This window comes from Cupressus sempervirens, chromosome 11 (genome assembly GCF_028749045.1).
Source record: "Cupressus sempervirens isolate cs-2001-9-10 chromosome 11, ASM2874904v1, whole genome shotgun sequence".
NCBI classification, from domain to species: Eukaryota; Viridiplantae; Streptophyta; class Pinopsida; order Cupressales; family Cupressaceae; genus Cupressus; species Cupressus sempervirens.
In genome coordinates this window covers 523319052-523334451 of record NC_143128.1, presented here as the reverse complement: position 1 = coordinate 523334451, position 15400 = coordinate 523319052, and the positions used below count along the sequence as shown (strand labels likewise).

Below are 15400 nucleotides of genomic sequence, written 5' to 3'. Positions count from 1 at the left end.
TGCCATACCATCCAACTTCAGTCAAACTAACCACCATTGATGGAACACAATTTTAACAAAAGAATATTATGGAAATTTAATTTATTTAAGCACAAAACCGTTAGAAGGTCTACCATTTTTTTTTTCACTGTTCACTAGCATTTACCAACTGGAAAAGAAGAGGTAGATGTTAATTAGGAACAGTCCAAAATATATCTACTGAGTCCAACATATTAGAGAGTATGGATGTACAAAGATGGACCCAGCTAATCATGATATTTTGATGAGTTAGACACTGAACTAGTAGTAATGTTCGAGCAAGGAGACAGATTCATATGTGAATGCTTAAGCCAAGTTCAAAAAGCAAAATCACTGATGATGAGCAAACAAAAACTAAACATTGGCGTGTACAAGCAGAAAGGAACTGCATGTGATTATTTATGTCAAATACAACCCTAAACCTTGATTTCAAACAGCTTTTGCGTCCTCCCTAAAACATCATCCAATTTTAAATTATCAATAATAAATAATAAAATAAAGGCAACAAAGTTCGTGAATTTTTCAAAACTGTCGCAAGTATGGATACTGTTAACTTTGGTACATATTACAACAAAACAGAAGCCAGTGAGAAACATCGCTGTAAAATGACAACATTAACTTCGTCAATGTAGGAATCTATGGACACTGCAAAGCATAGTGCCCCAAAAGGTAAAAGATTATCAATTGTATCTGAATTCCACATGATAGAAAGATATCTGCTGTGCAGATAGACCTTTTAGAGGCCATAAGCAGGTAACTGCATATAAACATGCATTGAAACTTTTAAATGGACTTCACAGGGGAAAAATGAAAGAATCTGAGCCATTTAATTCAATCTGTAGTATTTCCTAAGATCTTCAATGCCTCTCTTTGGCACAAGTTTTCTAGGACAATCAAAGAAAACAGGCCTATACATACACCAGTAAATACACCGGAAGGAATGATGAGAAAAATCTCAATTCCAGGAAGCCTCTTTGGGTTTATCAAACTTTCATAGAGGCATACAAATGAATAGCTCCAGGCAGGATTTCTAAAAGGAAGACATGAAGACAGCTATTCAGGTACAAGTTCCAACAGAATTGCTGGGCAATCATCATCTTCATCAACAGGTACAGCTAATAAGCACAGCTAAAGAGCTGCTTCCCAACAATGGCATTATAATTAAGGAAACAAATATTATATCTATCATAAATTATTGAGGTCTTGTATTTTGGCGTAAAGTTACACCATGCAAGTACTTTGTGAACCCATGGAAGCTTAATTTCCCATCAGTGCTTCTGATCCAATCATGCAGAACCGAATGTGCAGTTGACGCAAGGTTCATTTCCTACAAAAGATCAAAAAATAGGAGTGGGAATGGTTACTTTCCAGAAGGTCAGCAAATTTGGTAACTCATAAGTTGCATGTTAAAAGCATTACCCGAGCTAATTCCTCAACAGTAATTACTCTATTCCCCTCTTGTTCAAAATACTCAAATGCGGTGCTTGCAATTTGCTCCCACCCATCTAAAGCTTCTAGCTGATACACACTAATAGTGGCAGCACAGAACTCATCGAAATCCAATCTTCTTGAAGCAAGATGTTCCATCTGCATCATTGGCCAAACGTGTAAAATCTCCATGTTGGTAGTCTAATAATAATGCACAATAAATGTAACACGGTAACAATAATGCCTCAGATAAAATACAACAAAAGACTATTTTTTCACCCAAACCTGGTAAAGTAAAACCACTTATGACTGCACAAAATTAAACAGGCACAATAAATGTGACAAACCAACCAGCTTATTGCAATAGCCTCAGATATAAAACACAACAAAAGACTATTTTTATACCCAAACCTGGTAAAGTAAAACCACTTATGACTGCACAAAATTAAACAGGCACAATAAATGTGACAAACAAACCAGCTTATAGCAATAAACCTCATCCGCCATACAAGAAACCAATCATAAAAAAAATAATGCTGGTAATAATGGTCAGTTGAATCCACCAAAAATCCTGCATGAATCAAAGCCTTCATATATGCATAGAAATTTTTCTTGCAAGTTATTTCAAAAAAAAAAGAAAATAAAACATCTTTATGGGTATTCTACATTAAATAAACATGCCTTCATATATGCATAGAATTTTTTCTTGCAAGTTACTTTCGAAAAAAAGACCATAAAACATCTTGGGTATTCTACATTAAATAAATAATATATGCCCATTACAGATGACTAGTATTAGAAAACATCAATATGAAAGATGTAGACTTGAATTTGGCTACGCTCATACAAGATAATGTCAGTGTGCTACCCAGGAAAGCATCCCCAGGCCTGCTTGAACCATCCCCATTTCTGGGACATCCTGGGGATATGAGAATGTCTTGGGAGTGCCCCTGAGCTGTCCCCTTTCAACTGAAATTTCCAGCAAACCTCCCCCATCATACTAGATAAATTTTACTTGCAAGTTACTTTCAATAAAAAGACAATAAAACATTGGCCCGTTCAGGGGCTCCCAAGGGTTGATCCTCTAGTTGAAGTTGAAGTGTGTCTAGAATCTGACGGAAAGCTTAGAGATGGATGGGTCAAAGTGCAGTTTGACAGTGCCTCAAAAGGAAACCCGGGCAACAGTGGAGCAGGATGTGTCATCCTACATACAGAGAATAGCATACTATCTATTGGAGCTAAATCTTTGCTGGAAGGGACCAATAATGTAGCTGAGTGTTTCACCGTCATCTTTGTGCTTCAAGTGGCAAAGTGAAATGGATACACAAAAATTCATCTTCGCGGAGATTCGCAAATTGTAATTACGGGATTGTGAAGGGCAAAATGGAAACATGGTTTTCAGATAAACACATTAGACACATCAGAAAGTTACTGGAAAGCTTTGATGATTATGTAGTCTCTCATATACTATGCAAAGGTAACCAAAGAGCGTACAAAATGGAAAATATGGGAGTTAGGATGACTAAAAAAACAGAGATGGTGGGAAATTTCTCTCAATTGCCTTTGTATTCCCATGGTTATTTGGGATGATTTAGTAATTATGGTGAGGCACATTATATGGTGAATGGAAGCGGCGGGGAATGTGACTTACTTGGCCAGCAGAGTATGACAGAGAAAAGTAGTACCATGCAATCATGACTTTGGTTGATGTTCGTGTGGAATTCTCTAGATGCAGGAAGCACTTTAAATGAAACACTTTTTGCAATTTTTGGCACAACCTGTGTGCTAGCCTAGTTGGAGAGTGAGTCATGGATGTGAATTTCCATTTGGAGGCTCCCAAACAGAAGCAGAAGCAGATACCCAGCTTTAGATCTGAGATCACGCTGCGTAGGCTGGCGGAGGTTTTCAGGATACAGGAGGATGAGTTTTTGCCATTTGAATAAACTTTTCGGGAAGGAGTTCATTCCAGGAGACTTCCATCCACACACAAATGTGGACATCTCTTCCCTTTTCTGTGCGTGGGCATTCCTACTTGCCCAAAATAAGGAATAAGCCATGCAGATGGTGGAACTCTGCGTAGAGCCCATGTGGCGTTGGGTGTCATGTGGTGACTGAATATGGCGGAAATTGGAGTGGCTTTTCACACAACAGAGGGGCAATGGCGTCGTGTGGAAGTTGCAAGGGAGAGCTTTCAACCATTACTGGTGTTTGGTACCTTGACACAAATTGTGCAGCGTAAGGGTGGAGCCAGGACAGCTTGGATGGAGTTGCTGGAATACAAGAACCAGTGGGAGGTCAATCAACGGAGGCTAGCAGAGGAAAGAAAATGCAAGCATAAACACACGCCCAACAAGGTTGGCGAACGAGGTGTAAGGGAAATTCCTTGGGAGGTGTCGCTGCCCGTGCTGGGAAAAAAGAAATCCAAGGTGGAGACTGTCGGAGGGATCATGATCTATGACTCCCGTCAGGAGATGCTGCCTAAGTGGGGGTTCAAGGAATAATGTAATGGTGGATATTGTGTCTGGCCTGCGTACCCCTTTTGTTTAAGGGCTATGTTATTTCCTTTGTCTCTGTGTAGTGTTGGGTTGATGATGTGTCAATGGTTAGGTACTTAGGTGGCAGCTGTGTATATGGGTTATGCAAGGGATTATCCAAGCTTTAGGCCTTGTTTTGGCAGATGTATACTTTTCTTTTCGAATCAATAAAAATTATCACTTATCAAAAAAAAAAGGATAGACAATAAAACAGCTTTAAGGGAAAGACAATAAAACAGAATTGGGGGTATTCTACATAAAACAAATATACATCCATTAATAAACTTGATTTATTAAGATCTTACAATGACAAGAATACATAAATTTAAAATTTACTTGTCTCTCGCCAGATGACTGGCATTAGAACGAATCAAATGCTAAAGATGTACACTTGAATTTGGATACACAAACACCCCCCATCATAGGTAACACCTAGTCTTTGTTGCACAGGGGACATAATTCCAAGACAAATTTACTCCATATGTTGTCACTTGACAATCCCCAGGAGGACCAGACATACAAAACATGAGCCCAACTTTGTTAATTAAAAAAGGCAATCCCCTACATTCACCAATTTTTTAACATGTACATTGGGTTTGAAATTTGACTATTTTAGAGCAACAGATCTGCTTTGCAGATGCAATAAAGTAAACCAAAATAATATTTTCATAGAGTTGAAATAATTGTTAGCTCCTTTAGACAAAAAGAAAATGTGTAATTCCGAGACAAATTTATTCCAAATTTTCTCAACATAGTTAACAGATGTAATTTGCTACCAAAAAAAATTTAATAAATTTTACTCAATTTGCATGCAATGGCAATTGAACCTATACAACAATCTCTTAAAATTGCATCCCAAGAGTCTAACGAAGAAAAGTGTGCCTGATGACATTTACATCCATATAGACAAAAGAAATGTAATAAATGGCAAAAAAACAAGAGTCTAGAAGAAACTAGGTCGCTGAGGCTTCCAACAGGATACACTCTTCTACATGTATGTGTGTATAAAACCCATGTGTATCTATATTTGTATGTGTAACACTCCAATCAGATTATCATGTGATGAAACACAGGAGTCCTTAAATTTGGATGAAATCATAATTGCAATGCACTTCATCTATTCTTCAATAGAACTACAATGCATTGGGATACTTCAAATTGTAGAAATGCAGGCCTAATCTAACTGATTGCTGTATTCTCTCCACAATCAATTTGGTCGACAATAAACAAATAACAGCACATCAATAAGCAAGCTGCTTTGCCCACTAACCACAGCTCACGATTTCACAGAAAATAAGAAGGGTTGGCTTTGAATTTGGGACAAAAAGGAGAAGCCAATGACTTTGGAAACTAGCATATCATTTGATTAAAAGGATAAACTTTGAAGATTTATGAATTAATGTACTAGAGCCTCTGGATTTCACTGTGTAGCAAATTTTAAATTCACATCTATTTTGTGCAAATTGGGCAACTTCAGGTAATGAACATTAATGTAATCACACATATATAGTAAAAAAGATCAAGAAGTTCAAGATTCAAAACTCATGCCTATTTATGCACATCAAACATTGAGCCAATTATATGCAATGTTTAAAACATAGTTACACCACCCTAGGGGGCAGGGAGATGGGGGGACAAGTTTTCGGGATAGGCAAACAAAGAAGCCTCAATTTGGGGACCGGGGGGGGTACGGCGGCAGGGGACGGGAGGGGGTGGGGAGTTGTATATACCATATAATATACATGTTGTACTTAAAATGCTACTAATGAAAATATGTATAACAATGTAAGACATAAAGATGTAAAATACATGAAAAATACTAATTTACTAAACTTCAAATACTTGAGTCTTGAACATTGCATCGAACATGGAACATGAAAGTGGAACATTGAACATTAAACATGAACAATAAATATTGAAATTTTAAATACTTGAATGAGCAAATGAAAGAGTTCCAACCTCTATTATATGAATATTAAATAATATTATAATAAGTCATAGATATCAAAGTATGAGTATCTCATCATAGAGATGATTACATTTAGAAACATGATATGATATTCAATACGCCCAATAGAATATTAAAACATGTTTAACTTTTTTAAACAAACTTCATTTTTTTTGGTTGGATAGGGCACACCCAGCTGTAACCTAGAGGGGTCAAGGGATTTGTTCCCAGCCCCTGGTCTCCTTGGCGGACTCGTTTCCGTACCCCATCGCCACAGGGGACACAAGGACATCCCTCTATCCTGCGAGACAATGGCCCAATGATGGCATCGTTGGGAATGCGGGAACACTGTCCCCTTGTCTTGGGTGCGTCCCCGCCTAAGTGCATCAAGGAAAAATGGCGGGGATGCGTCGCCGTGTTAGTATGGGTTTAAAAGGTGAAATCATACAACTTGGACTCATCTTGTTTGTGAAAGGCAAAACATTTCAAAGGGAAAGACTTGTCATGTACTTATCTATTAAAAAAGAGTGGTAAAATCAAAATATATGATAATAGGTCATGTTATACTTGTGTGTACCCAAAGTAAGATACATAGTATTTGGACATTTTACTTTTTACCGTCTTTTTTTTGCGGGAAGTGTCTAGGACATTATTGTATCTTTTATTATGGAAGAATATGGAGCACCTAGTTCTCTTAAGAATGATATATTATGCAAGGACCAATCTTAGACCAAGGCTATTAATGCTTCTCTATCCACACCAATCTTAGACCAAGGCTATTAATGCTTCTCTATCCACACCACTATTGTGAGCTTCTCCAGTCCAATATTTTGTTATGTTTCCACTCGATTCAATGTTTTTAACTGTTGTGGTATCTTGTTTCATTAACACTTTCATCCCTGCTATAATCCTAGATAATATATTTATATAATACAAATTTTCCTCTTCACTGAGTAAACAAATAAGATTATTATGGATCCAATCACGATAGTTCACAAATCAATCTAACATAATTTTAACTAATATAGTGATATACCAAACATTCCACCCTTAATTCTAATTTCTTTTATAATAATTGCATCCCAAAATAACATTTGAATTTTTGCATTCATGCCAATGACTATAATAGTATAATGTAAACTACATCTTGTGCCTGGTCACCAATGCTTGTGCACTTGATCCTTAAGAATATCTTTCCTATGGCCATGTGAGAGTGTCATCCATACTTTTTGTTGGTCTAGACACACATCATGAATACCCCTGAAATTTTGATTTTCACATGTGAAAGCAAGTTTTGTTCTAAATTCTCCATTGTTTCAAGATGCAAGTTGTTTTTTTCTGATTAATAAGGTTCAACCCGAAAAGGAAACTATCCACTCCACAGTAATCCAATTAACTTTAGACAGAGCACGGAAGGAAGAAGACGGCAAGGGAGTCACTAATTTTCGGACGTCACATAAAGCATCATCAGTCTACAGTAAATCACGACCTGCTATTGTCATTTATTAACAGTATCGATTTTTCATACAACACTTGCTACAGTAGCTTGTTTGTTACTTGTAATCAAGGGATTTCAATCACCCTGTTAAAAGTGAGCCTTGTTAGAGGACTTTAGGCCATTCACTTGGAATGCCACCCTGTTAAAAGGATTTTTCAATGACTGTTAAGCCAACCTTTCTCCAAAGGATTTACCCTAATCTGATACAGTTGTCAGAGAGTGTCAGTAGAGTTTGATCTGATACAATTTACACATATTCCTTTATCAAAAGAAATTTAAATGGTTCTTATTTGTATCATCAAGAGGACAGCTGGAGATAGCACGTATGACCTTCGCACGAGAGGAATGGCATGCTCTTATCATATAGCAACCTTCATCTACCATCTGAACATTCATTTGCTAGGAAATATATCATACTGTCAATCAATTATGAAAGTATTCCTTTATATGTCCTCCCATCAAGAAAATGTCAACTCAAATGGAACTGAGCATAATCACTGAAAACCACTTACAACTTAGTCTAACTCAATCTTTACATAGTAAATTCTCAGTTAAACAAGCATAGAAGGACAGCCCTAACTACAAGCACAATACACTGAACACCCAGTGTGTTCTATATACCTTTAACAAACACATAGGAAAAGATCATATATAATGCTATGCTTAACAAACATATCACAGAGACACCAACAAACCAAAAACAATGCAAAATGCACCAGGTTTTTAATGTTTATATACACCTCTGTTCAATAATAAGACATAGACAGCTTCATGACCTCTAACATAAAAAATATATTGGAGATGAACATACAGAATGATCCAGATAAAAAAAGATAAAATATTTATATGATTACACTATCCACAGTTGCAATGTAAAAAGTTAAAACACATACAAGATTGAATGAACATCTATTAACTGTTATTAAAGAACAAGCTTTAGGAGAAAACCGCCATAATTAGAACTATTTTTAATGCACCAAATATAGATGAGGTTACAAAACTGAAATTTGGCAAACAACCCTTCAGCAGTTATGTCATAACAACATAATTAAGATTTTTGGGCACCCATAAAAGAGTTCAAACTAGATATAATAGTTCCAGAAACATACTGAATTGAGAATGTCCAGAACCTTAGATTCCTTCATAGCCTCAGTTGCGTTCCTTGTTAGAGCCTGAAACAAAATAGCAAGATATGATGTGATGAACATTACACCATGAATCGCTATAAGAAATTAAAAATTTACAACTTAATAAAAAGATTGAAACTAAAAGTCATCAACCGCTGTAATACTCATTATAATTTGTAAAAGCACAAATAATAAATCATCCAGACATGGAAATAAAACTACCATGGTTCGTCATACAAACCAAATAGAGATCAACTTTCACTTACCGATCTGAAGTTATCTAAGGAGATCCTCCCATCCTTGCTGGGTTCTAGGAGTTTATACTGAGCTCTAAGGTACACTAACTCATCTTCTGTCAATGACTTAGACAATGCCTGCACATATATTTTGATATCAACTCCACAAGATTTTGAATATTTCAGGAATACAATTTTAATAATCCATTACATGTTACAAGATAATATTACCAAATGACTCTCTTTGCAGGCTCGAAAAGCCAGAGGACGTAGTATTGCTCAATAGTTTGAATGCATTACACATGTATCTGTTCTACCTTTAGCAATTCTGAATAAGTAGAAATTGTAGAATCTCAACAACACATCAGATGTGCTCTTGAATCCCTTATTTCAACTATTTTCTACAAAATTAAAATAAATCAACTTTTCATGCTGGAAATTGTGATGCTTGAATATTGAACACTGTGCCTTGACTTGTTTCAGTAAATTTTTTATTCATTGCTGCAAATTTCATAACTATTGTTTTTAAGAGAATCAAGAGACAGGGTCCAATAGTTGAAATGCACATTTGAACATGAAAAAGGTACTTTGTTGTGTTCTACACTTAATAATTAGTCGAAATAAAATATTTCAAGAGGCACCAACTATTATACCATGAAAAGCAACCAAACTATACATCAGCACATATAGAAAACAAAAATTAAAAATTAAAAAAGTAATGCATACATCTGTACTATTAACATATGTTTCTGTATAATGTGATTGGCATGTACACAAAATACTTTCAACTTTCCACAGAATCTACCTTCAATGCAGCACGTCTCAGTGGAGAGGCTCGAATGTATGATTTTACTAATTTAAAAATCAAAATATCCAATGGAATTGGGTGCTGCCCATGAAGCCATGGATGTGCTGCCAGCGTAAAGATACTGAATTAGTCCCAAATAATTTGACCATCAATCTTTATAAGAAACTGTAAACATATAGGATCTAATCACAACCCACCAAAATCAAACATTTGGGTATGCCATCTACACCAAGCTATAATAAGCATTTCCTGATTTAAACTAAGTCTTCAAAAAATTTAATCCTTACTAAGGGCCTGAGCAGCTGTCATTCTTTTACGCAAATCTTTGTTAAGGAGCCTTTTCACAAAGTCCTTTGCTTCAGGAGACACGGATGGCCATGGTGCATCATCAAAATTTGGATCAGCTCTTAAAACAGCTCGGAAAATACCCGACTCAGTTCTTGCCCAGAAGGGACGACTTCCACAGAGAAGAATATATGTAATCACACCAATACTCCAAACGTCAGCCTCCAGACTGTAAGATCGATGAAGAACTTCAGGTGCAACATAGTACGCACTACCCACTATGTCATTTAGTCTTTCATCTGCACCAGTCATGTATGACATGCACTAAGTGAACAACAAGTAATAATGAGCCAATAGCTTTCTCAAGATGAAAACAGATCCTGAAACTCCCTTTAGGCCCCAAGATAAAACTCAAATTACAACCCACTATTGCATGGAAAACTCAATGATTTACCTGGTCTGATAAAGTCTGAAAGTCCAAAATCAATAGCCTTCATAGACGCATGTTCATCCTTTGTAGAAAACAGAAAGTTCTGCCAGTAATGGGAAGCGGAGTTATCGATATTGTTGCAGTTCAGTAAAGTAACAACTGATTTAGCTTTTGTAGACAATGAACATGGTATAATACCAAAAATTATTTAGCTATAGTGGACAATAAACATATTATAAAAAACAGCATAAATACAAGGCAAACATCAACTCAACAGCATATGCCACCAACTATGCCAAATCCAAACTGAAATACAGGAAGCAAAATTAATCTGCATCCCAACATAGTATATTTGGTAAGACTGAAACAGAGTCTCAGAATTTGTGAACATGGGTCACAGCAAAATGTATCTCACATTTGTAACAATTTATAACTAAACCTAGGCATGTCACATGTAGTTACAAGCCATATTGTTGTAATTAAGGGAATTAAAATGTGATCACCCTTGTATGAAGTTTTACTGCAAATTAACCGCATAATTTGAGTCAATATTTATCAAACTGCATTTGATGAGACAACATTTGCAAGAACAATCTCTCGTTTGCATGAACTTAAACTAGATGTATCTAGTTCCCTCATTACCATTATTTACAGAAAACCTTCAGAAAAGATAAAACTCATAGCTTTCCTAAATTATCAATTGTTTATTTTAAGTAATTTTACAAAAGAAAAAAGTAAACTACTATGTAAATTAAGCCATTGTGCCTCAACATTCTAATGATATTTATTTGCACTCAATTGGTAGACTAGATCTCACCTCTGGTTTCAAGTCACGGTGCACAACACCTTGAAGGTGGCAAAAAGCTACTATGCTCAAGATTTGTCTAACAATTACTTTGGCATCTTCTTCCGTATACCTGCCTCCCCTGCAAGTCACAATTAAGCAAAAGGTATTAAGTCAACTTCACCTCAAATTCAAATTTAGAAAAAAAATTGCCAGTTTAATGCAGACAACCATACAACAGAGAACAACATCAAATAAAAAGCTTTACCGCGACAAAATTCTGTCCAATAGCTCGCCACCTTCACATAGTCTGCAATTAAGAACAGGCCGACTCAAACATGGCAACTCAAATTGATAACATAGCTTAACTTCAATAGCATTAACTCTCACCCTATACTTGAACATCTTTTTCTTGGCCTTCAAGTTTGAATCATATCTCATTCTGTAAGATGAAACTACAGGCCTAATGTCTTCTAAAAATGCAACATCCACTCTTAAGAGATGTCATTTTCTGATAGAAAATTTAAAGAGATATTAATTATGACCTTATCTACAAAAAAATTCCTACAATTTTATGATCTACAAATAGAGTAAGTTGAGTACTCCATGACTATGTAGACATTGTTGGAATCCTCGCAAGCATCATAGAACTTGACTAAATTAGAATGTCCAGACAATGCTTTTAGAATTTTTACTTCTCTCCGCACATCTTCAATTGCAATAGCAGTTGTCATCTGCAATAGCATGCACCTCAATAAGATACCATTTAAATGAAATAATAAGGGATAGACAATCATGACTTCTGGATCAAAACGACTCTTTTGATTAGAAGTTTGAAACTAAACCAAGTATTAACTAACACAGTTAAAATAAAACCAAAAGATCCTAATATTATATGCTACCCACAAAACATATCTGAAAACAACAAATGCTGCTAGAATATATCATGCTGTAACTGTCCCAATTAATCCATCACATATAAAGACGAAATTTCAAGAAAATCATTAAAAAATTCATGAATTCACCTACAGATGAGATTCACTTCTGAGTATATGAATCAGCAAAAAATAATCGCCATATATTGAACCTTGTCATGCTTCGGCATTGTAAGCAAGAGAGAGAAATAAAATCTTTCAATTGATCATAAATATACTTTAACATTCACCTAGCAAAAAAGTAAATGATTTCTAATACAATAACCAAAGGTATGTTAAATATAAATTTAGAACAACACGAAAGATTTGTTATACACCAGACCAAGGTAAGTAAAACATTCATTTAGGACAATATGAATATATTAGCACCCCAAGGTAAGTATGACAATCATTTCCAATTTTCCAGCAGAAAGGAATCACCTGGGGTACTCTCTTATTTGACTCACTGGACAAAAAGTTTAATCATCTTCTCTATTATACCCTTGAGTTTAATATTTTTCAATCATAAACTCTAGCAGAGGTACCAATAAAGGATAAACTCCACCTTCAATATGAAGGAATACATGGTGTTTGCAAATAAATGATCTTGTAAATTGCAAAAGCAAAAAATATTCCAACAAGTAAATGACATTCAGAAATTTGCCAGGAATTTTTCAAAACTCAATAATGTTGTATAAACAAAACTGATTCTAGACAAATGACAGTTGATTAATTCATGAAACTAATACTGAAAAATAAATTTTCCCTTCATTCCTAAACAAGTTTTAAAATCGAGTCAACATCCAGCAGCCAGCTTCCTGATTAGCTTACTAAGCCACATGCAGTGATATGCTAGCCTGTGCAATATAGTATCACTAAATGTGTGGTGAACTTTACAAAATGAATAAGATACATTGGTGTTGGATTTATCCACTAAGAGAAAAAATATCATTTCTGTTGGATGATCTAACCTGGTTAAGTTTAAGTTCAGTCAAAGTCGTGCAGCAACAACTACTGATTTTATAAGAATTCGTCAATGATAAAAGAAGACATATGATAATTCAGATAAATACGGGGCCATATGCACAAACAATACAAGCTAGGCACCCATGACCTCATGCTTGTAAATATCAACACAACAAAGAAACATGTTGAAACAGCTACAGCTGACAAAACAGTAGCAAATATCAGTATGCAACAACAATGCGATGTGGTCATTGGGCACCACTGGAATAAGTCAACATACTACTGCTCCAAACAAAATATTATTTCCTTAAACGTACTAGAAAGCTTTACAAGACATATTTCAAAAGTCAACACCCGACAGACTCATCCAGAGAAACCACATATACAAGTGCCTGCAACATTCAGCGGAAAGCCGTTTAACATCTGCAATATTGCCTTCTCAATGATCTGATAAATCGAAGTTAATGAGCGATTTTATAATGGACGAGTGATCTGATAATGATTTGCACAAAAATAAGTAACGAGCAACCACACCACTCCAGTGAAATGATGACCCAAAAGCATTTTGTCAAAATAAAATTCATCGAAAATAATTAACAATCCATACAAAAAAAATAACGATGTTTTCACGTCAACATCCAGGTTCATGCAGAACATTCAGTGGAATTTCGCATACCTGTACATTGTTGCACCACAAAAGATCGGGAAAACATTAGCAAAAACGATACAAAATTCCACATTTTGATGATCTAATAATGCCTCGCTCAGAAAAAATTAAATGTCAACAATGCCAGGTCAACCGAACGATGTGACGATAGTGAACCAGAAAAAACGTTCGGAGCCAAAATTCATAGTTTTGGAGGCAACTGAACAAAGATGCAAACAAAATTACCTTGGCTTTGGCGATGACTTTGACAGCAACAGGCTGCCCTTTGAGCTCACCCTTCCGAGCCTTAGCATAACAGGTGTGGCCAAAATGGCCGCGGCCAACCTCGTGCCCCAATTCAAACTTAGAAGTAAAATTCTTGCTGTAACCAAAACTCTTATCTAGAGGCCGTTCACTCTCTGCCCCATCCTCCGGTATAGGACCATCCTTTGGCTGCTTAGGCGCCCCCTGCCGCTTAACAAGCGAGGACTTGATGTGTTTAGCGGGAGAAGGGGGAGGAAAAGGGCGGCGAAAAAACCTTCGGGGAGTTGACCTTGCGGGAGACGGCGGAACCCCGGGCGGCAGAGCCCCTGGCATGGGGCTCGCAGCGTGAGGAAAAGGATTCGGCCAAGGGCTCGAAGACGCATGATTCGGCGTATTCTTCACAGACGAAACGCCATTCTGATGAGTTCCAGGTCTGGAGCTCGCCCGCGATCCATCCACTGCATCGTCAACAGCGATGTTTTTACCATAGCACTGCCCCATGCCGTTTAGCTCATAGAGCCAGGGGGTTTTCCAGATCTGTCACCAGAAACAGAGAATCAAAACACCAGAAAAATCTGCGACTTCTGGACTTCAAAAATGTCCTTCGTCGCCAGAAACAGAGAATCAAACCACCAGCAATTCTGCAATTTCAGGGTTTGCAATGTCTGTCTCCTCGCCAGAAACAGACAATCACAACACCAGAAAATCTGCGAATTCAGGGCCTCAAATGTCCGTTGTCACCAGAAACAGAGAATCAAACCACCGGCAATTCTACAATTTCAGGGTTTGAAATGCCCGATTCCTCCGCTCAATGTCACCTAAATCAGAGAATCAACCCGCCATCAATTGTACAATTTCAGGGCTCAAAATGTCAGTCTCCTCGGCTCTGCCGTCCCGATCCAAACAACACGCCCACGTAGAATCGCCCAGGGGCGCACCCAAGCACGTCAATTGACGAGAAACTTGTAAAAACCACATAAAAACCCGCGCGGGCTACGACAGAGACAGAGAATGCAAAGACATCAGACCAGAAGAACAGACGAGAAAAACAAAGAATAGAAGGAACCAAATAAAATCAAAAAGTCTTAGCCCGAATTGATGGTGCGGTGATATATTTTTTCTTCTTTTATATTTTTTTTTTTATCAGAGCTTGCCCGTCGAGCGCACGCGACAAGTAACGAATTTGAAGACTGGATGATGATGATGATAATAATAATAACATCATCACGCGCTCCGAGATCGTAAAGCGCCGCCAATTTAGACACACTTTTGGCGCAAGAGGGAACAACTCCGTTTAGTCGGTGGCGCTAAATTTAGCCGGAAGGTTGGCAGCCCCGTCTGGAGAAAAAGTCGTTGGCCGCCAACGTGGAACGGTCTGTCTCGTCAGATGAATGGGTCGACTCTCTCTATTTTATTTCCACCCTTCTTAACTACGCTCTAATTATGAATTTACCTAACTCTTTTAAGTGCCCCCGTATTTCAAGTTTCTGTTTACGAATGTGGCTAAATTTAAC

The 15400-nt window shown here is 36.9% G+C and overlaps 1 protein-coding gene across 1 annotated transcript; it reads right to left on the bottom strand.

Annotated features, from left to right (window-relative positions):
- Positions 1-514: 514 nt before the first annotated feature.
- Positions 515-15076, bottom strand: LOC149530656 (CDPK-related kinase 3-like). The gene is made up of 11 exons (XM_089810356.1): positions 13869-15076; positions 11700-11830; positions 11365-11406; positions 11130-11238; positions 10337-10415; positions 9885-10181; positions 9595-9701; positions 8820-8927; positions 8536-8598; positions 1438-1605; positions 515-1345 (listed from the first exon to the last, which is right to left on the bottom strand). The coding sequence occupies exons 1-11, from the start codon at positions 14385-14387 to the stop codon at positions 1211-1213; spliced, it is 1758 nt and encodes a 585-aa protein (XP_089666482.1). The 5' UTR covers positions 14388-15076; the 3' UTR covers positions 515-1210.
- Positions 15077-15400: the final 324 nt, after the last annotated feature.

What these genes read in the sequence shown, in the direction of transcription:
- LOC149530656 (XM_089810356.1), bottom strand. Translation starts at nt 14,387, where the DNA reads ATGGGGCAGTGCTATGGTAAAAACATCGCTGTTGACGATGCAGTGGAT. An exon ending in CCTTAGATAACTTCAGATCG is followed by an intron (nt 8,599 to 8,819) that starts GTAAGTGAAAGT and finishes ATTTTGTTTCAG; the next exon opens with GCTCTAACAAGGAACGCAAC. An exon ending in TTCTGGACATTCTCAATTCA is followed by an intron (nt 1,606 to 8,535) that starts GTATGTTTCTGG and finishes CCAATGATGCAG; the next exon opens with ATGGAACATCTTGCTTCAAG.